The sequence below is a fragment of the Aulostomus chinensis genome, chromosome 13 (genome assembly GCF_037954235.1).
Source record: "Aulostomus chinensis isolate RoL2024-O1b breed Wild chromosome 13, RoL_Achi_v1.0, whole genome shotgun sequence".
NCBI lineage: Eukaryota > Metazoa > Chordata > Actinopteri > Syngnathiformes > Aulostomidae > Aulostomus > Aulostomus chinensis.
The window spans coordinates 26959905-26987842 of NC_141332.1; the positions used below are offsets into that span (position 1 = coordinate 26959905).

The window sequence follows — 27938 nt, forward strand, 5'->3', positions numbered from 1 at the left end:
ACACACTTTGATTTCATTTGCAGTTTATTTCAAGTGACGTTCAAAACAAAACCCATGTTTAAAAAAAAATGCACCACTCCATTTATATCCCAAACAAACTCACAATATCTATCATCAGCCAAACTGTCAGATACACGAATGAACTTTGGACGAAGCAACCTGGCCGACCCGCCTCCACGGCACTCTGGAGGCCGGGACCCGGCCTCGATATGCATAAAACTCAGGCCTGGGTGGCTTCAACGGCTCTGATGGGTTATTTTACGCTTCTCAACATCCGGTTCCTTGCAATAGGATAAAATGCAATCGTTGGACGGAACAATATGCACTCTGAAGTGTGATTCTGTGGTTTAAAAAAGACTGACGGGTGTGACAGCGTCGTACAAATGTGCCGTGTGTAGTTGCATACTCTTCAAATGTTGCATCACGCTTCAGGAAAGCTTTATATAAACAGCAGGCCCACACAAAAGAAAGTGAAGGAATGCACAGTGAAAGAACTGAGAACCGAACCAGTGGAGGTGTGGAGTCTCAGCAGGCGTGTGGAAGACCTCTTTTTCAGTGGAGGGACAGTGACTGTATCTCATGAGTTTTCACGCCAGGTCGTCATTGGAGGCGGGCGTTTGTGGAGAGGTAGACAAAGTACACGGACAACCTGATTCCTCCAAAGATGTTTCTGTACTTGATGGCTTGATGTTCTCCTGATGCCACTTTGTCCTGAAGGATTAATAATCTGAACCCCAGCGATGAGCTTCTGTCCCAAAAGACCCTGAAGCGGTTTCTGTTAGCGGTGAGCGTGTTGGACTGAAGCCAACATCAACCACATGATCAGAATTCACTCTGAAGACTCAGAAAACACATCTGGACGTGGCTGAGCACGCCCACCGGTGTTGCGTCAAATTCTGCTCCCCATCAGATTTGGACCGCGGAAGTTGGGGTCCCGTGACTGTGGGCTTCCTGGGATTTAGCTGATTCTGTATTTGCTGCACAAGATTGCGAGGCAGCCGTTATTCTACAGGGTTCTAACTGCCCGAAGAGGGAACTTTGATGAACGGAGCGTGGAGAATGGTTCCAAAGTTGCAGCATGAGGACTGCTAAGGTCGCGACCTCCAGCTGTAAAGGTGCTGTGGATCAGACGCCTCTCAAAAGGGAAAATGGACTGAATTTTAAAGCACTTTGCTATATTTTCTTGCATTAAGGTGCCAACTTAGAGGCTCACTCCTTTGCTCAAGGACACTTGGACTCAGTGCTGGGAGGAAGCAGGGACCAAACCAACAGCCATCTGAGCCACGGCTGACCGCACAGGACTGGACAAGATGATACAGGTTAGAGGCGATGCACGGGCGCCAGTCTTCACAAAAACCGAGTCGCCGACATGCAGAGCCGGCGAGGTCGTCCTGACAGGAGAATGACATCATCATCCAGTCGCTCACAGCAGGTCCAGTTAGCAATCAAGTTCTTCTTCATTCTCAGGTTGAACTTCTGCACGCAAGATTTCATTGAAGGTGCGACTTTAAAGTTCAGCGTGCATAAAAAGGCCTAAATAAAAGAGCAGCTCGTGTTGCTGAGTCTGGTTGGTGGAGGGACTTCTGGGCTCTCTGAGGGAAAGGAAGGACGGCCTCCTGTCTCCACACTCGTCACATTCCCACCTTCAACCCTCGTGACACAATGAGAGCTGCAATGGAACTGAGAAGAAGCACGATTAGAACCCTGGTTCTAAAAATGGTTCCTGCTTGCTGTCACTCCAAGACTTAGGAGACTGAACGAAGCGGAGAAGGTTCATGAATGGGATACCTGGATACGCAGGCAGGACCCCCTGTGGTTGCTACAGCGCCACCATCAGCCCCGGATGTCACTTGCATCAAATCGACTACATTTGTTTTCATAATGCCACTCATGAAATATGATCACCAACAAGCAAGTGCGCAGCCCTCGTTCTGCGGTCGGATTTCCTGGATCCGTACGGTGCATTCCTTCTGACGACACACACCAACACCCAGAACATCGTTTGTGCATCAAATAGACAAAAGAAACATCAACCTAAAGCGTCGCAGTCGTAGAAGTGAAGAAAACTGAGGTTCTGTGCAGAAAAAGGTGCAACTTCCCTCGAACAGTTCGGCCAGTCTGTCATTCAGGATCCACAGGTTTGTGTTCTGAAACCTTGATGAACGGTGGATGGATCAGTGTTCCGGTTCTTGAGCTCATCAGCCATCGCAGAAGACGCCACACGGTCCACTTGGAGGTCATTTAGCGTAAAATGGAAGCAAAAGAAAATCCATGTTGGTGGCATCTAACTAGCCGGCCCACCTTCGCCGTGGAGCCCTCCCACAGTCAGACGGTGATGATTATGGTTCACTGACACGTTTCCTTTGCTCCGAGTGTTGGATTTTAGCCGCTGAAATACGCTGGGAGTCACCTTTTGTTCTCTAACCAAAATTAGAATCTCAGTTAAAATGGCAGTTAGCTTGCATTACACATACAATCTTCAAACATAGCAAGCTAGCTTCTGCTACAGCTAGCTAATAACTTGGCTCCTCCCCCTGCTCCGCCCAAAATACAAATATGAAAATTTGTTGGCTAAAGGAAGCCGATGGCAGCATCCACTCCGTCTAGGGTTATCACATATTTACCTCCGTCTGATTAGCGATGCACGAATTAAATTTATGCTTTAAATGGAACAGAAATCTCATGACGACGAGAGCGTATCTTCCTAGTAGAAAGGCCACTGTGTCCTGTGTCCTTCACTCCATCCACGCAGATTTGGGTATTTTGTGGACTTTGTGCCGATGTTTTAAACTGCGTGATTTCCTTCACTATTCAGGGTTTCAAATAAGAGGTGTGTCCAGGTGTGGCGTCTCCGATGGCTGCTGAGCTGTGAGACTGCGCTCGTGTCACGCACAGGAAAAACAAAATCAATGAGCTACAAGTTTGGATTTTTCTTTACAGCCTCTAGTTGTTTCCTACTGGTTGGTGTGAACCTGAACAAACGTTGTTCACTCGAACGAGAAAAATCAGAAATCGCCGACATGAGAGAGAATATTGATAACGTCCCTCTCGTCCATCGATCAATGCCTGTATCAGGTCACAGAAACCAGACCGGGATCCTCAGAGTCCACCCTAGCACTCGGCGTCGGCGTTGACAGGACCTGAGGAGATGCCGGCGTTCCTGTCTTCGCTGGGCTCGGCGTGGTCAACGCCGTTTGACCGCACGCATCTCTCAGTGCCGTCTTGATCGTCCTCCCCCACACTGCGGAGAGGAGACAGTGAGTGAGTGAAGGTGAGCAGCCTCACGCCTCGATCACACGTCATCACCTGAATGGTGACTCTCATCTCTGCATGAATGTTGGAGCAGTGACACACGGGTCAGCAGTGACAGTAATGGCGGGGCTACGCGTGGTGGCGACGCTTCACCTGACAATGCAGCCGTTGCTGACCGGAGACTCGGCCGGGTCCTTCTCCGACAGAGAGCTGCAGGACCGCCTCTCCTGCCAGGAGCCCACTCGCAGCTCTTTGCCCGTGTCGGAGCTCTTCCTCCTGGCCACGATGGGCCCCGGCCCGGACCCCCGTCTCTCTGAGTTGACCCTGGGGGGCACGCTCAGCCCCTCCGGATCCTTGCTGTAGTCGCTGCTGGTGCGCCTCCCGTTCAGGCTGTCGGAGGAGGAGACGTGGCTCATCTGGCCCTCCCTCTCATCTGAGGACCAAACACACGTTTTTGGTTTTACCACATCGGATCAGAACGAAGCCACGCTGACTTTTGGTTCAGAGGACGAAGTCCTGCCATGCGGCGTATTTCTGCCATCAGACAACTTTTAAAAGGATTGTTTTCTGAGGACGATCACGGCGTGAGAGCATCGCCGACGTCACGTCATTATCATGACCAGAGGCTGAAAAGCTCCTGGGCGGTTCTTGAACGCATCGTGTGTGACGAACCAAAAAACCAAACCTGAGCTGTGACAACACAAACGTGTTCCCTTCAAACTTTGCAAAAATAAACTTTTTGTACTGAAAAAATGGCTCATTGGAGAAAATTGATAAATATTTGAAAACATCTACAGACCTGAAAAATGATCAACGTGTCAATGCCTAGTTTTTCCTAACACCAATAACAGGAGTTTTCTTCAGTTCTTGGAACATAAATCATCAACTAGATTCCACTTCCTTTTTAGGGTTCATGTCGTCATAAATGTCTGAAAGCAGAATAATTCTGCTTGTTCCGTTTCCTGGGAGGCTCAGGATTTATACCGGTGAGAAAAACCATGCGGTGTCAGAAACAACAGGATCTAAGTTGATCCCTCAGACTGGATCCAGGTCAGTCGATCACGGAAAAGCAGATAAATCCATGATGTAAAAAGAGGTTACCCTCCCTGTGCTCACAAGCCACCGGATCGTTTTTTTTTCCCTGAAGCGTGAAATGGTTTTGAGTGCAGTCACAGCGGGAGTCTGACCTCTGACCTCCACCGCGTTGATGACACTTGTTCTGAACATCGACTGACAGGATAATGAACAGCAGAACCTGGTGAACCCTGGGGAACACGGAGCTGACGCCAGCTTCCTCCTGCGGGACCAGGGGTCCAGGTTTACCTCCAGAGCCGGCTTCTCCAGCCTTGTTGCGGCGGCGTCTCAGGATGACCTCCAGCTCGCTGTCTTTCTTGCCCGGTGGCGAGGGCCCCGCCTCCTGGGAGCCTCGGCTGGGGCTCCGCTTCACCGTCTCCTGGAAACAAGACACAACCATCACCGCGGGAAGTTTGGTACTGACGAGAAATCTGGATTTGATGATTTGAGTGCTTAAATAATAAACTGAGGAGCTTAAATCAGTAGCAGCTGCTGAAGTTTCTCCTACTTTTACAATTTCATTTTCTTTGTGATTTCAGTTTTACTGAACTTTACTGGAGTTGGTTTTATCCAATCATCTAAATATTGTTTGATCGACAGGTCTAATCAATATGCTGGGTTTATATGATAATAATCTATAAAAGATCAAACCTTCAACCAAAAAAATTCACTGTTCTTGGACATTTTTAATTCGAGTCGTGATTTTGTTAAAACTCAGACTCTGAGAAACGAGGAAGAACATTAACAGAACGCAAAAGGACAGAAGATTTTTCCCTCGTCTGGGTTTCAGAGGTTCACACAGGAAAAGCCTTCCTCTGAGCTCACGGCTCATCGTCAGCTGGTGGCCGTTTGGCAGCAGTGAAGTGGAACGAGCTGGGAGGAAGCCATTTTTTACCAGGATGCCTTTTAGCTCATCCATGGCACTCTCCTGCTGTTTCTCCTCACAGGCTGGAGGCTGCTGGGAACACACACACACACACACACACACACACACACACACACACACACACACACACAAAAACCCAAATTACCCTCATGTTGCTCCCACTGCTGGACAACGAGCAAATGTACGAGGCTAGGAGGGTCACATGGGTTCAGGTTGAATTCCTCTCCCTGTCTGTAAACGAACGTTTCTACGTGCACCTGAGATCAACACAAGCCGTCAGGCTCCTGGGGGTGAGAGCGCTGAGGGTGAGCCATGTTTCTGATTGCCACGTTTCATTTGAACGCAGCATCACGCAACACCAGCAATAAAAGAGTTCATGATGAGTCAACTTCCCTGGAGACAGGATCAGGACCGCAGCAGGCATGCGTGTGTAATTGATTGGAACTGTGGATGCGCTGCTGAGGGCAGGAGGGGGTGGGGGGGTTGGGGTCCTTTCCCCAGAGAGTGACGATGACATCACACGATGAGACCATGCAGACGCCAGTATACTCACTTTCACCGCGACTCTCTGTGGAAACATGGGAGAGAGGAGAGAGCAGTCAGGCCCCGTGGGTTCACATTCTGTAGAACTGAAACTGATTTGAGGTTTGCGTCCATGTGACCTTTGACCTTGACAGGCCTGGGATAACAATGTGTCCTTCTTTAATGTGGGATGTAACATACATACACGCCTGACACAGACAGAGGGAACATGGCTGCAGGTCCTTGAATGCAAGTGAAAGTCTGAACCTCTGTCGCCACCTGACTCATCCTCACCTTGCTGTCCTGGCTCTTGACAGGCCGCAGGACGACGCCATGTTTGATCCGCTCCATCATCTCATTCACCGCCTTCACCTTCACATCATCTACACCTTCAGCAGCTGAGAAGGAGGAGCAGGAGCAGGAGGAGGAGAAGTGAGCAGTCACAGATGATGGCAGGGATGTAGGCAGGTGTCACGGGCGCAGAGGAACTCACCTGGAGGCTGCTCGGCCTTCACAGACGCTTTGGAGCCTTTTGACGACTTCCTCATGATGGCGATCAGAGAGCTGAGAGACACGGAGACACGTCATCGTCACACGTCATCACTCACCCGCAGGAACGCGTGGTGTCACGTGTTAATGCGACAGACACACGTGTGTCTTCCCCGCTTCTGCCTCGACAGCAACTAGCACCCCCTTACATGTTAGCCCGTCCTCACCTGAGGGGGTTGCATCTCGAAGGGGGCGGTGGGGGCGGGGGTGGAGGAGGCGGAGGAGGGGGAGGCGGCGGCTGTGGGGGAGGAGCAGGCGGAGGGGCGATGCCAGGTGCAGGGGGCGGGGGTTCTGTGCTGGTCACCGTAGCAACCCTCTGGGTCTCCTGGAGCAGTTGAACTGTAGGAAGGAAAAGAGGGGGGGGCATTATTTGATGTTTCCATCCAACTGGGAAACGTCAGCAGAACAGATTCCCTCAACCAGTGAGGAGCGAAGAGCCACGACTCCTCAGAGGGAGCAAAACAGGCTGATGAGTCGTGGAAACTCACCGGGATTGAGAGTTTCAGATCTACGTCGACATGTCCTTTGTGTCTCCCACCGCCTCCCACCAACTCCCACCGCCTCCCACCAACTCCCACCGCCTCCCACCAACTCCCACCGCCTCCCACCGCCTCCCACCAACTCCCACCGCCTCCCACCAACTCCCACCGCCTCCCACCCCCTCCCACCAACTCCCACCGCCTCCCACCAACTCCCACCAAATCCCACCGCCTCCCACTGCCTCCCACCGCCTCCCACCAACTCCCACCAACCCCCACCGCCTCCCATCCCCTCCCACCGCCTCCCACCAACTCCCACCGACTCCCACCGAGTCCCAGCAACTCCCACCGCCTCCCACCAACTCCCACGCCTCCCACCAACTCCCACCAACTCCAACCCCCTCCCACCGCCTCCCACCGCCTCCCACCAACTCCCACCGCCTCCCACCAACTCCCACCGCCTCCCACCCCCTCCCACCAACTCCCACCGCCTCCCACCAACTCCCACCAAATCCCACCGCCTCCCACTGCCTCCCACCGCCTCCCACCAACTCCCACCAACCCCCACCGCCTCCCATCCCCTCCCACCGCCTCCCACCAACTCCCACCGACTCCCACCGAGTCCCAGCAACTCCCACCGCCTCCCACCAACTCCCACGCCTCCCACCAACTCCCACCAACTCCAACCCCCTCCCACCGCCTCCCACCAACTCCCACCACCTCCCACCGCCTCCCACCAACTCCCACCGCCTCCCACCACCTCCCACCGCCTCCCACCAACTCCCACCAACTCCCACCGCCTCCCACCGCCTCCCACCGTCTCCCACCGCCTCCCACCGACTCCCACCACCTCCTACCCCCTCCCACCGCCTCCCACCAACTCCCACCGACTCCCACCGAGTCCCAGCAACTCCCACCGCCTCCCACCAACTCCCACCGTCTCCCACCAACTCCCACCGCCTCCCGCCAACTCCCACCGCCTCCCACCAACTCCCACCAACTCCAACCCCCTCCCACCGCCTCCCACCAACTCCCACCACCTCCCACCGCCTCCCACCAACTCCCACCGCCTCCCACCAACTCCCACCACCTCCCACCAACTCCCACCAACTCCAACCCCCTCCCACCGCCTCCCACCAACTCCCACCGCCTCCCACCGCCTCCCACCAACTCCCACCGCCTCCCACCGCCTCCCACCGCCTCCCATCGACTCCCACCGCCTCCCACCGCCTCCCGCCAACTCCCACCGCCTCCCACCAACTCCAACCCCCTCCCACTGCCTCCCACCAACTCCCACCACCTCCCACCAACTCCCACCGCCTCCCACCGCCTCCCACCAACTCCCACCAACTCCCACCGCCTCCCACCGCCTCCCACCGACTCCCACCGCCTCCCACCGCCTCCCACCGACTCCTACCGACTCCCACCACCTCCCACCCCCTCCCACCGCCTCCCACCAACTCCCACCGACTCCCACCGAGTCCCAGCAACTCCCACCGCCTCCCACCAACTCCCACCGCCTCCCACCAACTCCCACCGCCTCCCACCCCCTCCAACCGCCTCCCGCCAACTCCCACCGCCTCCCACCAACTCCCACCAACTCCAACCCCCTCCCACCGCCTCCCACCAACTCCCACCACCTCCCACCGCCTCCCACCAACTCCTACCGCCTCCCACCAACTCCCACCACCTCCCACCAACTCCAACCCCCTCCCACCGCCTCCCACAAACTCCCACCGTCTCCCACCAACTCCCACCTCGAGTGGCCAGATCCTCGTTCTTCTTCTCTGTCTGCTCCAGTCGTCCCTCCACCTCCTTCTTCTCCTCCTCCAGCAGCTCCAGCTGCTGCTGCAGAGCCTCCAGCTGCTTCTTCACACTGCTCTCATCCAGCTGGGTCTGCAGGCTCTGCACCTACACACACACACACACACACACACACACACACACACACACACACCGTGTTGCTTTTGTGTTATTACGTGAAAGTACCATCTCAGTAAATGCATAAATGAGCTCTGCAGCTCCAACTCAAGGCTGACGGTGCTGCACTGAGTTCCAGTCGCTGCCTATCAAAGACGATAGAGGAAAGAAGGTCACCTTCCTGATAACAAACTCGGACGGCACATTTCTCCCTCTTACAGTCTGGGGGGGGGGGGGGGCGCTACCTTCTGCTGATGCTGCTGACGCTCCTCCTCCAGGGTTTTGGTGATGGAGGCGACATCTTCCAGAGCTTTCAGCAGCTGAACGCTGGGCTCAGCGTTCTGCAGCAGCAGCATACTCTGCCTGTTGGCCTCCTTCTGCTTCACCAGCATCTGCAGGACACAGAGGAGGAGGAGGCGGGAGAGGGGGAGAGGGAGGAGGGGAGGGAGGGGAAAAAATGAAGCCCAGGATGCAGTGTATCATCATCAGCCTGCAGGCCTTTCAGGATTCAGGTCAGTGTAAACACAGAATTCAGGGAGTTTCAAGAACCAGGCACAAGGTTGTGAACGCTGGCATCAGTAACACAGCAACGCAGGCCGCAGCGTCACAGCGAGCAGCAGAGACAGATTCACGCAGCAGAGAGACGTTCAGACGACACACGTCTTCAATACAGAGTTTTTCTTTAACGTTGCAGCTTTCTTTTTTTCATCTTTCTGATTTATCCCCTGGAGGCTTCCTGTCAAAACCAGCCCCGGATGAACTGGATGAACGACCTACCTCGTGCGCGTACGTCTCCGCTTTGACGCGGAGGCTCTGCTCCAAGTCTAGCTGCTCCTTCATCCCCTCGTACTCCTGAGTCGCCATCATGGAAACTAGGTGAGAGGGAGTCGACATTAATGCTGATTCAGCAGCTTTAACTCCAGCTGTGCCTCCTGCTCCTCCCTCACCTCTGTTAAACCTCTTGATGGTTTTACTTTGCTGCTCCACTGTTTCACGCAGCTCCTTCATTTCCTTCTGGTCTTTCTCCGACTGGAAACAGAGACAATCAGTACATCCCAATCAGTATACGACCAGCGATCCCGCAGCCATGGATGTTCTTCCTCACCTGAGTCATCAGCTCTTCTATTCGTCTCTGCTGGTCATGAATCTGACACACAAAGTTCTTCTTCTCCTCCAACAAGCCATTCACCGTCTCACTCAGCTCTGACAGAACAGAGATCCGCAGGTCTTTTTAATCCAAACACAGGAAGTTACTGATAGGTTATGACCTTCTGTCTTTCCTGGGGTTGATGCGATTCTCTGCGTCGTACCTTTGACCTGCTGTTGGTACTGCGTGAAGTTGTCGGGACTCCCGTCTGCTGAGTCTGCGTCTGCAGCGTCTGCCTCCATCGCAATGCAGTCGGAGATGCTGGGAAGCAGCTCGTCCAAACATGGTCGAGATGACAAGCTCAGGTACTTCAACTTCCTGTTCTCACAGTTCAACTGCGGCGAGGTCAACAACAACATAATTAAAACGACAGCCTCACTGAGAAGTTCATGCGTCTTATCTACTGATGTTATTTATTCTAAAGCTATGCAGACAGATGATGATGTCGCCTGTGCTGACTCATCCTGACTGTCTCCTGCTAACAGCTGCTAGCCACTAAGCTAATCCGCTAGCATTGATTACTGAGTGTATCTGACCTTTGTGGCCAGGGCCTCTGCATTCTCCCGACACGACTTCTCAATCTCCAGCTGAGTCTGCAGAACGCTCACCTCCTCGATCACCATCTGGGACACTGAGGGGGAGGAGACACACACAAAATACCCACAATGCACCTTGAGTACACCATCATGTATTGCACTTAATTCTGGTTCTGAGCCTTATTTTGTGTCAGTCAGTGGCTTTGGTTATAACCAGACGACACCGGACCACCGTTCAGACTGGGGCACCGTTAAAACAGCACTCATGTTTGCATAGAAAAGAGGGAAAGAGTGATGGAATGTGAGGATGAGTTTGCGTGCGACATCATTGGTAACCTGAGGTGGTTTGATGCTCGCGGCCGTCGAACGCATCACCAGGGTGCCGCGAGGCCTTGGTTATTTTAAAATGACCCAGTTACAGAGAGTTTGGGAGGAGAGGCTGGCCACCGTGGAGTGGCTCACCTCAGTCCCCTCAGTCTGCAGAAACTGCTTGTTTTTAAGACGATATCAGATTTCCTGAATCGTATTAATTTTGCTTATTAAGAGCAAAAACAGCCCCATGTGATTTATTCAGCCGCCGGTGTCGTTAGCAACATGTAACTGGTAGCAATTCTTAGAATAAGATGATTGTGTTGTAAATATCTGGATTGTGAAGCGACAATTCTGGTCGTTTCCACACAAAAAACCTCTCAGTTCAGTCTTTGGTTTGATCTCCGGTGATTCAGTTTCCTGAAATGATCCACGTTTTACAACATGAAATAGAAACTGCTAGTGACACTCACCGGAGCTCATGACAAACACACACACACACACACACACGTACACACACACACACACACACAGTGGGGGAGTCACTTCACCAGTGTATCTCAACCAATTTCACGATTGATATTTTGTGGTAACAATCCAAAACAACATCAATTTATACATTCCAACACTGCATCATAATCTGAAGAATGACAGCGTGAATCCACACCAATCTGGACGTAATCCATGAGGGACGCTCCGGATCCTCATCGATCCCGTCCGGACTCTCCCAGGCCGGATCTGATTACAGCCACCAGGAAGCTCCCTTAATGAGTCCATCCTGGCTGATGCACAAACCTCAGATCTGATTATGTAGTAGGAACTTAGCTGAGAACCCAACGGAACGTGTTCCTGCCTCCAACCTCAGCCACACACTCAGGCACACGACATCCTGCTTCTTTAAATGTTTTATTTCAACCATTGCAGCAGAATTATTTCAAATCGATAACCAATCAACCTGCTCAAGTTCCCAGTTGACAGTAGGGAACGTTTGGAATGCTGCCAAGCCGATGTGTCGGTGCTGGTTTTCACAAACGTTCCACATCACCGCCTGCTGGAGCGAGCGCTGCCTCCCTGCAGGAGGAGGTTCGGGGTGCTAGCTTGTTGCAGGCTGACTAGCATGTGTGCTAGCATCGGAGGGCGTAATCTCGACAACTGTTTGCATTTTAAATTCATAACTTGAGCAGCAGTGGTCCTCCCTGTGGCCCCCCAGCAAGAAGGTTGTGGGTGGAGCAGTGGTCCTCACTGTGGCCCCCATCAAGAAGGTTGTGGGTGGAGCAGTGGTCCTCCCTGTGGCCCCCAGCAAGAAGGTTGTGGGTGGAGCCCCGGCTGCAGCACGGGGTCTTTCTGGGTGAGTCTCCATGTTCTCCCTGTTCCTGCTGGGTTCTCTCTGGTACTCCAGCTTCCTCCACAGTCCAAAGACATCAAGAGGGACCAGGTTAATCCAGACTCTAAATTGACCGTAGGCGTGGCTGGGAGAGCCAATGGTTGTCTGTCTCTATGTGTTGGCCCTGCCATGGACTGGTGACCTGTCCAGGGGGAAGGCTGCTGGGATAGGCTCCACCCCCACCACCCTGAACAGGAGGAGAGGGGGAACATGGAGGGATGGAGGGATGATGGAGGGATGATGGATGGATGGGTGGATGGATGGATGATGGATGGATGGGTGGATGGATGGATGGATGGATTAAATGATGGATGGATGATGGATGGATGGGTGGATGGATGGATGGATTAAAGGATGGATGGATGGATGGATGGATGGATGGATGGATGGATGATGGATGGATGGATGGATGGATGGGTGGATGGATGGATGGATGGATGGATGGGTGGATGGATGGATGGATGGGTGGATGGATGGATGGATTAAAGGATGGATGGATGATGGATGGATGGATGATGGATGGATGGATGGAGGGATGGATGGATGGGTGGATGGATGGATGGATGGAGGGATGGATGGATGGGTGGATGGAGGGATGATGATGGATGGATGGATGGAGGGATGGATGGATGGATGGATGGATGGAGGGATGGATGATGGATGGATGGATGGATGGATGGGTGGATGGACGGGTGGATGGATGGATGGATTAAAGGATGGATGGATGATGGATGGATGGATGGATGGGTGGATGGGTGGATGGATGGATGGATTAAAGGATGGATGGATGATGGATGGATGGATGGAGGGATGGATGGATGGGTGGATGGATGGATGGATGGAGGGATGGATGATGGATGGATGGATGGATGGATGGGTGGATGGATGGATGGATTAAAGGATGGATGGATGATGGATGGATGGATGGATGGATGGGTGGATGGATGGATGGATTAAAGGATGGATGGATGGATGGATGGATGGATGGACGGAACTTGAGCAGCATTTATGTATCAATTTATAACTTCAAATAAAAACAACCAGTGGGGGAAAGTAACTAAGTATTTTTACTCAGAGTTGTGTTGAGGTACAGTGTCCAGGATTCTTTACTTGAGATTTTAAAAATCAAACTAAAGACCTTTGAATTTCGCCATTTTTGAGTAATTAAACATCGTAGTTACTTCCTGAAACACCGACAGCGTCAGGACGACACACAGTGGTCCACAAACAAAACCCTGTGACTGTGTTAACATACTGAGGACACAACTACAACACGTCACCATGACGACCGCCACTACAACCGGAGCTGTATGTGTGTCACCGAGGCCCGCGGGCCGACTGAGGCCATTACTCCTCAGCCTCGTTCCACCTCTCACAGCTCTCAGGTGGAAGGTCATCCGCATGACTGATGCGACTCCGTCTGATGGTGAGGTCGCCTGGACGCAGCGCATTTGGTCACACACACACACACACACACACACACACACACACACACACACACACACACACACTCACACACACACACACACACACTCACACACACACACACACACACACACACACACACACACACACACACTCTTTGGATGACGGTGTGTAGTCTTATTTGAAACGCTTCCTTGCTCTCTGAACACACTGGATCCTTTATATTCCACAGAAGAGCCTGACTCCGCCTCCATTTTGTGTCCAACAGCAAGACATCTGAGGACAGCGCCGTGTTGCTCCATGTCCTGCCGACAGGGAACGTTCAGACGTCCCTGATGGTGGCTGGGGGAACCAATAAAGACTCAATAATAATAATAATAATAATAAACTGTGAATGAACCACCCTCTTAGGTGAACAACTACGCTGCTCAGTGGCAAACACAAACATCCTCAGAGTTTCAAAAAAACTCGTAATTTAGGCCAAAACCCAGAAACAGAGACACTCTGAGTTTGTTTGAGGAGCAGGAGGAGGTGAGGGAGGAGGAGAAGGAGGCCAGGCTCCTGGTGGAGGAGGAAGGGCTCCCGGTGGAGGAGGAAGGGCTCCCGGTGGAGGAGGAAGGGCTCCCGGTGGAGGAGGATGGGCTCCCGGTGGAGGAGGAAGGGCTCCTGGTGGAGGAGGAAGGGCTCCTGGTGGAGGAGGATGGGCTCCTGGCCCTCCTGACTCATCTGAAGCCACAGCTCCTCTCAGTGCTTCATCCGCTGATCTGACCCACATGCGATGGCGGATCGTCCTCCGCTCGGCTGCACCGCCGCTCAGCCTTGTGGGTCAGACGGCGGCGAGCCGGTCAAACTGCTATTTTTAGCTGGAGCTTCTCTGATGCTGGATTCCTGGCTCCATGTGTGGTTTCCTCGTGGCGTAGTCACGTTCGAACCCATCCTTGCGTTCCTGTTTTTGGCGTTTGGTGTTGGCGCCTGTGTTCTCCTGCGTGATGTTGCACAAACACAGTTTTGGAATTTTCAGTGTCTGACAGAGGAGGAACGTGCTGATGAATGTGATCGGGCGCTCCGCTGGGTCGGAGGGCGTGCCGGCGTCCCATCATTTTCACGGCTCCAGAGGATGAACAAGCACGTGGTGCTGCTTTTGTTTCGAAGCAGAGAGAAAAGCCTCTTTAGGGACTCTGCATGTTATCAACTGATGATTTGGAGGATTAACCAACGGTGAGCACATTCATCCCACAGGAACAGCATCAAATCCTGCCTGAAGGGGTTAAAGCAGGGCTAAGAGGCTGTCAGGGGAATTAGACCGGTGCTCCTTTCACTCCAAACCAGCAGCGGGCTTCCTTCTAACCGCGTGTTTGATGGGTTAAAGTGTAAAATGAGTCCTGCAGAGTTTGAAAACATCGGCGGCTGAAAAAGACGAGCTTGACAGACAAAAACAGAGAATCAATGGCAGGAGGCCGTAATTCTACCATTGAGACCGAGCTGGAGAGCCTCTGGGTTTTGTAGGGTGCTTCTGCACGTCTGATCAGAGGAGGACGCGTCCCTGCAGCGAAACATGTCATCGGTTTGTGCTCTCAGCTGCTAATTACAGTATTACCATGTCACGCAGGGAAAAGTGCTGCCCCGGGCTTTTATCTGGGTACAGTAGACCGAATATCTGGACTGCAGGCGCCAGCAGCGCCACAGACGGTCGCAGCAGTCACAGCCTCAGATGAATATTCGGAGAATTGCACTTTGAACAATTTTGTTTGTTTAATTTATGGTTGTTGTTTTTTTTTAAATTTATTACCTCTGTTTGGATTTTAAGGCAGGATATTTTTAACAGTCTCCAATAAGGATGTCTTTGCTTCATAGCAACTTTTCTTGTATTTGTTGTATCAAAACTTAAAAAAAAAACAAAAAACCTTGACTGCCTGGGATTTTAGCGGCGACCAAAATCTCGTCCTGAGAGTCTCGCCTTACAACGAAGCATGAAGTACAGACCGAGGCATCGGAGCAGCTGAACACACACCCCAGCACGCGCGCACAGCCGGGCTCGGAAGCGATGCTTTCATTCTGGCTGCTAATGCAGGCGGAAGCAAGGACACTCACTTAATGTTCAGACCAGCAACATGATCAAAGCCAAACTCCAATCAAAAAACCAGCATTTTAAAAGTTGTTTGCTTGTTGTCCTGTAGAAAGATGTAACCAACGTGGACTTGGTATTTTTTATGAAATCATCATCATGATGTCTCTACTTCAGCATTATTTTGATGTGTTTACTGTCATTGAATCTCAGTCAGATCTAAGTCGGAAGCGGCCGTCAATCAGACTCCCGGCATCTGAGCTCCCATCGTCTCTGCTGCTGCTCACGGTCGCTTTCACCATCAGGTGGATCATTTCAACAGAGGCCTTGTGCCTCTACAGATACGCTTGTGTCTGTTACAGATGCTAACAGGAAGGGACAGCGTACCTCTGCCTTCTGCTGGGCAACAACGTCTCAAAGACGGAGAATGAAAACCTTTGTTGTGGTTTTCTAGCTTCGATCCCTCTGACAGTTACGGGGCAGCCAGTGGTTTCGCTGCTGCAGGACAGTTAACCTCCTCAGTGAGGCCTTTGACACTCAAACCAAGAACCTGCCGGTGAGCGACTCTGCCCCATTACAGCCATTAAACCATGAGGTGGGGGGGGGGGGCAGGGAGGTAGAGAGGGAGGTAGAGAGGGAGGTAGAGAGGGAGGTAGAGAGGTCTATTGACGGGCCACAATGGATGAAGAGTGAGGCGGGAGCGGTGGCTCCTCCCACACACCCACTCATCCGTCCCCCATTTTCTGCTGATGAATTATTCACAGCAGGAGATGTGAATAATTCAAAGGAATAACATGACAAGAGCGACTGCTGTCTTCCCTTTGGGGGGGTGAATGAATAAATGAGTGAATGAGTGAGCGACTGCTGGGACCCGCGCTGAAGCGGCAGATCGCAGTTGACAGCGAGGATGTTGGCGATCTGGAATTTTGGGATCCCTCCGTTCCATAATTCACCCTCAGCTCTCCCTGAGGTTTTACGTTCATTTCAATTCTTTAAAGAAACTGAATCGCTACAAACTTTCACAGCAAATCCCCCGACGGATCAGTGACGCCGGAAAGACTGAAGACTACAAAAATGGCTGACATGGCTGCAAAGATGATGTGTCAACCAGAACAAATGGTGTGATTGTTAGCATTATGATACCTGGCCGGATCCTGGTCTCACCATCTCTGGAACAGCGACACAAGTGGCTAGCGCCCATGAGATTAGCCTCCTCGCTAACACATCCATCCCACCATCACCGCCCCACTTCAGGTCAAAACACAGCCTTCCTTCCAGTTCACCTCCAGCTTGAGCAGCAGAATATAAAAGCGGTGCTCAGTTGTTGGGATGGACGTTTGTCTGAAGTCACGTGTGATCACGTGAGTTTCTGTGAGATCTTGTGTCTGTGGAAGCTTGGCTCTGAGGGGGTTCGGTCCACTACACGTCTCGTGAGCCTTCTTATGTTTAAGGGATCTATAATTAGCTGGAATCTGTCGTTACGTCTGCCATTTAAACCCCCAGCGTGTTCAGCCCCCCTCTGGTTTGGTGATGGTGGTCCTCTGAGCTAAGATTCCTGCCGACAAACAACTTCACATCCTCATGACAAGCTCAGGAGTGCAGCTGAAACATCACACCGTGACACCGAGGCTCTGGGCTGCCTGGCTCTCCGGTTACCTCCTCCACAGCACCAGCTCCTGCAGCGGTGGCGGCGGCGCAACAGGTCTCACCAGCACTGTCGCTGAGAAACAGCGAGCCTGCTGGTAGATTCACCAGGAATGAGCGAGTGAAACCGAGGAAGTCACAGGATGGAAAAGTGAGCCGGAATTTTCTGTGGAGGAAACTGCTGAATGCCGAGAGGTCCTCGCATCAACAGGGGGCGACGGCGGAGCTGCTGAGCCTGTCAATCCTCTTTTATTCACTCTGTGAAACAGACGTACGTCAGCTGTGGGCTTCAGGCCGCGGCGCCTCTCAGGACCAGCTCGCATCTTCTCTAGCAGTGGCTGATAAACACGCCTTACCTCTGAGGATGGTCACGCTGGAAGGCTACGGCGCGTGCGTCCGGATAATAATGGTGAGGGAAGAGGTTAACCTCCAGCTGCCTTATGAAAGCCCAGCGGTCGCCATGGTAACGAGGATACCCTGCCCTCCCCTCAACTCTCTAACCCACTCAGAGGACAAGGTGTTAGTGATGTCATGTGGGCAAAGGTGAGGAGGGGCGGTGTCACGGGTGTAAGTGGGGGGGGGGGTGTCTGCTTACATCCACCGCCATTTGAAACCAGAGTTTTCCACCTAACTCCATTTCCCTCCAGAGATGCGTCTCACCTCGTGACCGTTTGTGTGAACTGGGCGTGTGCGTGGCGGTGTAAACAGGAAGCAGCGTGTCGAGACGGTCAGGGCAACAAGACTGAAACAACTTGTTAGGGTCCACAAACATTCGCAACATCATTCTCGATGTCCTGCTGTGTCCACGCGCTCTCTTCCAGGCCCGGTGGCGCCGCTCCCACTCACCTCTCTTGATGTGTTTGAGTTGTCTCTCGGCCTCGTCTCGCTCCTCCGTCAGTCTGTGGCACTGCAGGATGGGACAGGAGGGTCAAAGCGTCAGATCGAGTTCCACAACACACAGAAGGTACAGTTACACAACCACACACCCGCCTGTTTAGAAACCCGCCCTCCTAAACACGGCCGTCCCTTCATCTTCAGATGTCTCAGGTTGCTGACTGACGGCGTGAGCCAAGCTGCTGTCAGCTGAGAATCTGAACTTCTGAAACAACTGAAGCATGTTTGCCACTTTTCCCAAAGTGGGGGAGCACAAAGACGTACAGCAGCGCGCCTGGTGTCGTATCCCTGATCAAAGGGGGGCGTTACAGTTCATGACACGCCTCCCCAAACAGGCCACGCCGTGACACACGCACAACCACTGCAGTGCCAGCTACGGTCTGAATCCAGCCTGAGGCTTCAGTCGAAGGTCTAACGGCTCCATCGCAGGAGATTCGAAAAGTGCAGGAGAAGCACAATTCCTGCTCACAGTGAACCGCCCTCTTTCTGACCCTCCTCCCTCCTCCAGGCAGCTCTGCCCTTCACCATCTTCTCAAAACGCTGCCTGGCCGTCACAGCGACCCGACAGCCCATCATCTCTCATAACAGACGGGCCTTCTCTGCTTCCACTGACTCGACGGATGCCCTAAAAAAAACGTCTGTAACGACTCATTTTCACATCCACGGGGTCTGAAGCCAACATCTCTTCCTGCGCTATATTTAGGACGAGGAGCGCTGGATGTTGGAGGGAGGAGACTTGAGTGACAGCAGCTGCATGCGCCTCTCAGTGGGTTTACATGTGCAGCTGCAACTCCACCCAAGACACAAACGGATAAGAGCCTTTAAGCGGACCGCCGTTATCGTCCCGGTGTTCAAGAACAGGGGAGGAATCGATTCATGAGTGGATGTTCTCCTCCAGAACAGCAGGTGGCGGTATGCCCCCCTCACAGCTGGTTGCTCAGGCTTCCTTTCAGTCGAACTTCAGTTAAATTTCTTTGTCACACACCAACAAACTGCTGATTTTAATGCAGAACGAAGGTGTTCACAGTTGTTCCACCACAGAGAGTTGACTTTTTCTACGTAGGAAAACTGTAGGATTCTGGGGGAAAGACACGGTTTGGGTGGAGGACGACTTCTACTGTTGCGAGGGTTCTAATGAGTCAAACTAAAAATAGGAGTCTGATGGTGAAGCATCAAATCTACATTTTCCTGAGTGAGTAGAAAAGCTGCATGTTTTGTTGGGGGACATTTAATCCTCATTTTAATCCTCCGCCGCCCCCAAATCAACGCCTGGCTCACATCTGGAGAGGAAGAAGAGAATTCTCTGATTTTTAAGTCTTGTCGTGATGGTACTTGTCTACCCTGCATCCTCTCTCCTGGTCTGCCTAAATCCAGCTTAACGAGAGACATTTTGACCAATAAAGCCACTGCGGCGCGCTGAGGTCGGCAACGGCGGATCTGCTGCTCGTCTCGCTTCATTTAAAACGGTAATTGGACTTCGAGAAGAATCAGCGACTTCCTGCAAAACGAACCGCAAGGAAACTCTCGCAAGAGCCACTTCATAGCGTGTAGCAGCTTCAATGCTAACAGCAAAGGAAGAAAGGTCAGTTTTCTCTGAGCAGAACAGAACGCTGTGGGGGGGGGGGGGGGCTAAACCAGCATATCAGTAGCAACTGATGCACCGCCCGTGTGTGTGACTCAGTGTGACGAGTCAAACGTTGAGTCAGCTGAGCAGGAGACCCTCGACTACGACTACCGACGCCCCGTGTGCAGACTAACATGGAGTCATGACATGATGGCGGTTAAAGGTTAGCGGTCCATCCACATCATCCGCGAGGAAGCAGGGGAAGGAGGGGAAGGAGGAGAAGGAGGGGCAGGAGGAGAAGGAGGGGAAGGAGGGGCAGGAGGAGAAGGAGGGGAAGGAGGAGAAGGAGGGGCAGGAGGGGAAGGAGGAGAAGGAGGAGAAGGAGGGGAAGGAGGAGAAGGAGGGGAAGGAGGGGCAGGAGGAGAAGGAGGGGAAGGAGGAGAAGGAGGGGCAGGAGGAGAAGGAGGAGAAGGAGGACAAGGAGGGGCAGGAGGAGAAGGAGGGGAAGGAGGAGAAGGAGGGGCAAGAGGAGAAGGAGGGGCAGGAGGAGAAGGAGGGGCAAGAGGAGAAGGAGGGGCAGGAGGAGAAGGAGGAGAAGGAGGGGCAAGAGGAGAAGGAGGGGCAGGAGGAGAAGGAGGACAAGGAGGGGAAGGAGGGGCAAGAGGAGAAGGAGGGGCAGGAGGAGAAGGAGGACAAGGAGGGGAAGGAGGGGCAGGAGGAGAAGGAGGAGAAGGAGGACAAGGAGGACAAGGAGGGGAAGGAGGGGCAGGAGGAGAAGGAGGAGAAGGAGGGGAAGGAGGACAAGGAGGAGAAGGCGCTCTGTGGGCAGTTCCCTGCCTCCCCCAGCAGCAGGAAGCTCTTGGCCCACTTTCTCACAGTTCTACCTGCAGTCTCACACACTGTCAGCTCTGATTTCCCTGAGGAGATGGCGAGGCCAGCGGGTTCACCGGCACGCAGCAAACCGCCGCCGCCACTGCTGCTGCTGCTGGGATAACGGGTTCGACTCCCAGCACTGCTCAGTGAGTGATGGTGGAGGTTCTTTTGGACTTTACATACAAACAAGCTCTTATTGTCCATGCAGGCGGTTCTAACAGTGACGGCTGCACCGTTGATCCGGGTCCTGGCCCGACGTGAACAATACTTTATCAGCTCACACTCAAGAAACACGGATGTGGAGAGAAGTGGTCCCAGTATTGGGGGCGGGGCTTCCTCATGCATTCTGATAACAGACGCTCAGTGACGCATGCAACTGAAAAGGTTTGGCGAGCTGCTGCCAGGGGTGCGGGCGGGACATCAGGAGTTATTAAGGTAAACGTAAAGTTTTCACCGGCGTTCAACCGCAATCTTCACACTCCAAGTCGGGAAGAACCAGCAGTGCATCACATGACCGTTGCTGCAGCCACAGTTACAAAGTTTGACCACCGTGTGAAACCGAGCTCAACATCGAGCGCACTTCCTGTATCCAGGTCTGTTCAGAGCACTGCAGGGATGAGGCACAGGAAGTTAGCATGTCAAGAATGATGCGTTTTTGTAGTCCAATGAACAACAACATGGATGCACGACTTTAGCGTTTTCACCCTGATGACCTTAATGTCCTCGACAGCTGGAATCCGACATCGTGCAGAGGGAGTTAGTATTTCCTCACGACAGAGGCGAACTACCCAACTCCGGGCCCACTCACTGCCCCCTACTGGTTTGGAGTGTACCTTTGTGGACCACGTGGCTCTTTTACTCAAGGGTTCGGATCCCAGTAGAAGCAGGACCCGGTAAGGGGGCTGAATGAACCCTGTAGGTCTAATGAAGTGGGTGGAGCCAGGCACTGATATTTGAAGGGTGAAGGTTCACTGAAGGGGGCATGTAGGTCTAAGGGTGGAGCTACCATGAGGGGGGGGGGGGGGGGGCGCTGTACCCAGTCCTCATCCTGAGGGTTCAGCTATAAAACACACACACACACACACACACACACACACACACACACACGCACACACACACACACACCGAGGCTTTCATTCTCTCATCAGTTTCTCTTGTTAAAAATCCGGACGGGAACACAAACCTCCTCCCCTGACATCGTGTGTGCGCCTCCTCTGTGCTGCGATGGCGAGGGGGAGATATTTAGGGAGGGGTCCGGCTCCTCCATGTCTCCTCACCTCTAGGAGAAGCCGGCCGGCAAGAAATCAGCCCGCAAATGTCCCCCAAACGCAGCGCAGAGACGCGAGAACAGAAAATCTACGAGCTGATTTACTGGTTACAGGCAAATTTGCGGGATTTAAAATAAAAAAAGAAAAGCCCGGACGAGACGAGCGTTCGTGGGTTTACCTCTGTTTGTATGCGCGCGTCCCTCTCCTCCTCCTCGCATCCCTCCATCCTTCCTCAAGAAAGAGTGAGTCTGTTCTCTCTCCGGACGGACGACAGGATCGGGACGGAATGAAAGAGCTCAGTTCTGGCAGCACATGTCTGGATCCGAGCCCATCGTCCTCTCTTCCGAACACATGGAGGGGGGTGAGTGGTGCTGCTGCCGGCGAACAGGACCCTCCCCCTCCTCACTGACAGCATCATCTGGCTCGCCCTCCTCCTCCTCCTCCTCCTCCTCCTCCTCCTCGCGGTGCTGCAGGCTGAAGCGGTTAATTAATGTTAATGTTTGCTGGTAATTTGGAGTTTTGTCGCAGTGAAACGCCTTCAATGAGCTGAAATGTTCTGCTTTTCATCTTTAAATGGTGCGTTCAGGGAGTCAGGGACGTATGAACACCCCCTCCTCGAAGTGATACTTCACCCAAATGTGTATTTTATCTTTTAGTATCATAGTATTTTTCCCCCCTTCTGTGTGACTGGCTACAGGAAGAGCCAGCCACGTATGATTAGCTCGAGGCTAGGAGACAAAACTGTCCCTTGTTTTTAAAACCATGGGGGGGGGGGGGGGGGTCGTCCGGTATCATCCTCTTCATCCAGCCACGTGATCAATGATCTACAAACACTTCGATCAGAGATGAAAACTGATAAACGGTGACGAGCGTGGGATTTGTAGTCCGGATGTGAATCCAGTCACTCAGCTCCGCGGCAGGTTTGATCCTCCTGCGACATCTCGTGGTGACGCCGCGCAACTACAGGCCACTTGGTTTTCATATTTTTTCCCCAGTAAAAAGACAAAAAACATGTTTTATTTTAATTCCTCGCGTCTCCCTGGAGAAATCCAGGACGAAGTGACGTGAGACTGATCAGGTGGAGGCACGCAAGGAAAACGTCTGCCAGTTTTTCGTGTCTGATTGGAATTCTTTTTGTTTACTTTCTCCAACTTTGACGCAAGCGTTTTACTGCAGTACTTCAGTTCTGATACAAACGGAACAAATGACGTCACCGGGGTCAGCGTGGACTGGTCATTGTAGCTGCACTTGAATTGTATTGCTTTTTTTGTGGAGATGACGTGGGAAGTTCCTCGTGTGTGTTTGGTTGTGTTTATACAAAGACATTAATTTAAAAAAAAACCCAACAACATTCATTTCAACTAAAATAGCCGAAACAGCGCTTGAAGGAGGAGTTGACGTCATGTGACGGCGATCACGTGGCCAGGCGTGATGCTAAACCCGGAAGTTGAGCGGCAGCACCAGCGGGAAACGGTGTCGCCTCGGCTTGTAGATGTGTGTGTGATTGTGTTGTGTGTGTGTGTCTCCCCGGTTCTCCGAGCTCCCGAGGAAACAGGATGGAGAGGTGGCTCGTGCTGACGGCGGCGCTGAGCCTGGCGGGAGCCGTGGCTCCGGTAGACGGAAGCGGCCACCTCGGAATGAAGAGAGTCACGAAGGCGAAGGTGAGAAACCTGCTGGTCCCGAACCCTCACAGAACCGAGCAGGTCCCGGTCCAGGCTCGGGCTGCCCGGGTCACGTCCTGGAACTGCTGCTTCCTGGCCCGGTTCTCGTGTTGGGGAGCGTAAAGTTTGACAAAATAACATTTTTTTTTTTTTAGATGGCGGACAGGAAGTTTGTCTTTCTATGTTTCATGAGTACTACCTGTAACTAACGGCTCCATAAATGACATCCACAAATAAACAAATGTGAAAACCAAACTTTGAATCGATCAAAAACAGTGAAAAAAAGATTCAGCAACCATTAGAATACAAACGAGCGAATTTAAGCAGCAGAAGACGTTGTTACATTTTGATGAATTTATTCTTTGCATGCTTAACATTTTTTCTTGTAATTGAATTTTTAAATTTTACGAAGCTCTTACGCAAAGTTGTTTTTAAACAGGGAAAAAATGATTTTTAAAAAATCAGAAAAAAACTTCACGTTCAATCAAAATATCCTGCCTGCTTTTATTTTGGAGGGGAGGTTAAAAAACTGAAAAAAACACTCACGTTATAGTTGGAAAATACACAAAAAATATAACTGAGAGCAGTCGTATTTTGTGTGTGTGTGTGTGTGTGTGTGTGTGTGTGTGTGTGTGTGTGTGTACAGATTCTGGGGTTTGACTGGAAGAACTGCGGGAAGCCCGACGCTCCGGCGGTGATGAAGTCGCTCAAAGTGTCTCCGGATCCCATCTCCATCCCAGGGGACGTAACGGCGTCCGCCTCCGGGTCCACCAGCGTGGAGCTGGCGGCTCCTCTGGCCGTGAGTCCGCTCGCCACACTGATGCTGTTTCAGGGTCATTTACATCCAACAGTGTTACAACATTTCGGCCATCTTTAAACACAAAGACGGCCGTTTGTTTCCAGCTGCGTGCTGATCTGAACCCGGTAGAAACGAGGCTGCACGTGACTCCCATGAAGCTCCAGTGCTGGCGGACAGAAATAAACCCGTCAGAAAAGGAAGCTTGAGGGCACAAAGACACCCGAGGCTGAATGGAAGCGTTGAGGAGCGGAATCACGCCGGAGCGGTCAGCCGGGAAGAATCGCTTCATTCACACTAATCGTGTTTGGTTTGTCACCTGCTATGAAAACGTTGTCACACTGACCTGAAGTCGGAGTCAAGCATGTGACAGGAAGTGTTTGACACGGCGGTCGTCGCCGTCGGCTGCGTTTGAAGGAGCCGCAGTCCTGCATCAAGTTTGCGTATGGCTGCGTGAGGTCCGGCGTTCTCTGAGCTGTCACCTGACAGGCGTGGAACAGTCCCTAACCTGTCCTGTCGGAGGACACGTTCAAGGCTGCGGTTTGTTGTCATGGCAACATCATGTGGCCAGCATCCGTCCCAGATGACCTGGCGAAATAAATGTGATCAGTCGATCATCTGATCCTCCACCGATACGAGGCCTCTTTGATTAATGGTCATGCATTTTAGCAGCCAGAAGCTGCAACTGACCTTTCAGTTTCAGAACGTCTGGATTGTGTCAGTAGCGTTGATGCTAACGTTTATGCTCCCGCCGTTCCCCACGCGCAGGCTCAGAGACAAGGTTCTGGCTTCTGTCTCCCTCAGGTGAATGTGACTCTGGAGAAGGAGGTGGCGGGGTTCTGGGTGAAGATCCCGTGTTTGGAGGAGTTGGGCAGCTGCCACTACAAGGATGGTTGTGACATCATAAACCAGCTGCTCCCACCTGGGCAGGACTGTCCTGAGCCGCTGCACACCTACGGCCTGCCCTGCCGCTGCCCCTTCAAACCTGTGAGTCGCCCCACATGAGGAGACGTATCTTCATCATCGGTGTCGTCTCTTGAGCGCAGATTGAAGTTAGTTTGCTGGCGTGTCAATATTTCTGTGTTTTAATGGCTGATGGGCGCCAGATTGGTGTTGATGACATCACAAACCTCTGAATTGTAAACGTTTTGCAAAATACATTATTGTCAGACTTCGCCAGAGACAGACGAGAAGACAGAGCGCCTCCTCTAGGGAGCTGAGAGCCAGGCTAGTTAGCTTAGCACAGTGAGTGGTCGTGGGTGGGAAGTGTTAGCATCGGCTAGCTCAGGTCCAGGGTAGTTAGCTCAGCACAGTGAGTGGTTGTGGGTGGGAAGTGTTAGCATCGGCTAGCTCAGGTCCAGGGTAGTTAGCTCAGCACAGTGTGTGGTTGTGGGTGGGAAGTGTTAGCATCAGCTAGCTCAGGTCCAGGGTAGTTAGCTTAGCACAGTGAGTGGTCGTGGGTGGGAAGTGTTAGCATCGGCTAGCTCAGGTCCAGGGTAGTTAGCTTAGCACAGTGAGTGGTCGTGGGTGGGAAGTGTTAGCATCGGCTAGCTCAGGTCCAGGGTAGTTAGCTCAGCACAGTGAGTGGTTGTGGGTGGGAAGTGTTAGCATCAGCTAGCTCAGGTCCAGGATGCTGGTGTGTCCAGCAGGAATCCTCCTCATAGTCATGATCAGTAGCAGTAGCCCTCATCAACTTGGATTATGATTCTAGAAGTCAAACGTCTCCACCATGCTAACGGCTGCGTACTCTAGTTGAAGCACACCCTGATTGCTAACATCAGCCGGAGCCTCAGGTCCCTCCAGAATCTTGGGTGAAAGCTTTGTCTCCCGTCTCCTCAGGGCTCGTACTCTCTGCCCCAGTCGGACTTCTACCTGCCCTACATGGACCTGCCCTACTGGCTCACCAACGGGAACTACCGGGTGCAGGGCGTCCTGGGCAGCAGCGGCGAGGAGCTGGGCTGCCTGAAACTGGCTCTGTCACTCCACTCCAACTGAACCCGAAGCTCTCCCAGGGTTCGGTTCCTCTGTGTGTGTTGTAATTTTACCGTATTGGATGGTTTTCTTTTCTGATGACGACACAAACAAACATTTCAACTTGTCTTTTTTTTCTTTTCTTTTTTTGCTAAGCTAGCAGCTGGAGAGGTGTTAGCTAGTAAGCTATGCTGGGTTTTAGCGACAGCGGCTTCTTATCGATGCTCATCAGTGTTAAAGACAATCAAGGAACCGAGTCATGATGGCCCGACCTGCTACGTACGATTTTACTCCCCGAAACTACGCAGTAACAGGTTCTACTGGGTCGGTTCCAGGTCCAGATCAGGCCGGTTCAGTGACGCAGCTGATTGTCGCGCACACGACTGGTTTCTGTGGGAACATCTGACTGATGAATCTGACGAGTGTTTGTCATCTAAACCAACGAGTGGCAGAATTCAGCGGCGGACGTGGCGCCTTGATGTCATCAGACCTTTGAGAATGATTGACAGATCAGAAATGCGGAGTCAGAAGACTTTGATTCCCAGAAGTTTTATGATTGTTTCTTTGCTCATTTTAAAGATTGAGTTTGATTGGACGTGAACGCTGAGTCTGCTGACAGTTCTGATTGTCATGTGATGTCATTAACTTGTTGTTTTAATTTTTTTAACGTCCTAACGTATTCAAAGTTCTCGTGCTTCTGAAGCTGAAAGCTGCTTTTAAAGCTCTTCAGAGTTTTGTGTTCACTTTGGCGTGGAAACAGTGTCCATGAAGCAGGGGGATCAATGTTTTATCTTTTTAAGATTTTGTTTTTACCTTTTAATAAGGAACCAAGCGCAGGGGTCAGAGGTCAGCGGAGGAGGTTCCGTTAACCTTCACAAACGTTCCACCTTTAATCTGCAGTGCTTTTCACTTTTAGTAAACTTCCTCACGGTGGTGGTGAATTTCCTCCAGTAGGACGCCGACGCGCTTGGACCTGTGGAAGCTGAGGTGTTTGTTCTATTTGTGTTTTTGATTTGCTGCTGTGACGGTTGAACGATCGGCCGGGTCACATGACGCCACCGCTCCTGGTCATGTGTTCGCACCCAAATAAACAACGGCAGTCACCAGCGTTGTTGTGATTTAATAAACACTGGGACATCATGACAATAATCGATAGGACTACTGGTAGTACCACAATAACTGGTAGTACCACAATAACCGATAGGACTACTGGTAGTACCACAATAACTGGTAGTACCACAATAACCGATAGGACTACTGGTAGTACCACAATAACTGGTAGTACCACAATAACCGATAGGACTACTGGTAGTACCACAATAACTGGTAGTACCACAACAACTGATAGGACTACTGGTAGTACCACAATAACTGGTAGTACCACAACAACTGATAGGACTACTGGTAGTACCACAATAACTGGTAGGACTACTGATGCTACCACTACTCCTACTCCCACTGAGAGTACCACTACTACAACTGATACTTCTGATAGTTCCACTATTACTGATAGTACCATTACTACTACTACTACCACGACTACTGATACTACCACTATTACTGTTAGTACCACCACTACCACTAGTACTACTACCACCATTATTACTGATAGTACAACTACTGCTTCTGATAGCAATCTTTCCAGTTCATCTGGAGCCCAGAAGTACCAGTCCTCCCAGTTCAGAGGTGTAAAAATCCCGAGATGAAGAAACACCAGTA

The 27938-nt window shown here is 52.0% G+C and overlaps 2 protein-coding genes across 5 annotated transcripts; one reads left to right on the top strand and one right to left on the bottom strand.

The window, feature by feature from the left end:
• Positions 1–16: 16 nt before the first annotated feature.
• shtn3 (shootin 3) lies at positions 17–22217 on the bottom strand. 4 transcript variants are annotated; one of them, XM_086222362.1, is made up of 17 exons: positions 21970–22217; positions 18039–18099; positions 10366–10460; positions 9993–10164; positions 9788–9885; positions 9630–9711; positions 9460–9554; positions 8928–9074; positions 8520–8673; positions 6451–6622; positions 6228–6298; positions 6029–6132; positions 5766–5780; positions 5222–5284; positions 4576–4705; positions 3406–3685; positions 17–3241 (listed from the first exon to the last, which is right to left on the bottom strand). In XM_086222362.1, the coding sequence occupies exons 1-17, from the start codon at positions 22015–22017 to the stop codon at positions 3112–3114; spliced, it is 1917 nt and encodes a 638-aa protein (XP_086078488.1). In that variant the 5' UTR covers positions 22018–22217; the 3' UTR covers positions 17–3111. The 4 variants fall into 4 exon arrangements, with proteins under 4 accessions (XP_086078488.1, XP_086078485.1, XP_086078487.1 ...); XM_086222359.1 differs by having other exon boundaries at positions 5222–5281; positions 9788–9909; XM_086222361.1 differs by having other exon boundaries at positions 4576–4702; positions 9788–9909.
• Positions 22218–22849: 632 nt separating this feature from the next.
• On the top strand, positions 22850–27325 carry gm2a (ganglioside GM2 activator). The gene is made up of 4 exons (XM_086222765.1): positions 22850–23452; positions 24099–24251; positions 25053–25235; positions 26088–27325. The coding sequence occupies exons 1-4, from the start codon at positions 23348–23350 to the stop codon at positions 26241–26243; spliced, it is 597 nt and encodes a 198-aa protein (XP_086078891.1). The 5' UTR covers positions 22850–23347; the 3' UTR covers positions 26244–27325.
• Positions 27326–27938: the final 613 nt, after the last annotated feature.

What these genes read in the sequence shown, in the direction of transcription:
- shtn3 (XM_086222358.1), bottom strand. Translation starts at nt 22,017, where the DNA reads ATGGAGGGATGCGAGGAGGAGGAGAGGGACGCGCGCATACAAACAGAG. An exon ending in CATCAAGAGGTTTAACAGAG is followed by an intron (nt 9,555 to 9,629) that starts GTGAGGGAGGAG and finishes CCTCTCACCTAG; the next exon opens with TTTCCATGATGGCGACTCAG. An exon ending in GTCAGCAGCATCAGCAGAAG is followed by an intron (nt 8,674 to 8,927) that starts GTAGCGCCCCCC and finishes GTGTGTGTGTAG; the next exon opens with GTGCAGAGCCTGCAGACCCA.
- gm2a (XM_086222765.1), top strand. Translation starts at nt 23,348, where the DNA reads ATGGAGAGGTGGCTCGTGCTGACGGCGGCGCTGAGCCTGGCGGGAGCC. An exon ending in AGAGAGTCACGAAGGCGAAG is followed by an intron (nt 23,453 to 24,098) that starts GTGAGAAACCTG and finishes GTGTGTGTACAG; the next exon opens with ATTCTGGGGTTTGACTGGAA. An exon ending in GCCGCTGCCCCTTCAAACCT is followed by an intron (nt 25,236 to 26,087) that starts GTGAGTCGCCCC and finishes CCGTCTCCTCAG; the next exon opens with GGCTCGTACTCTCTGCCCCA.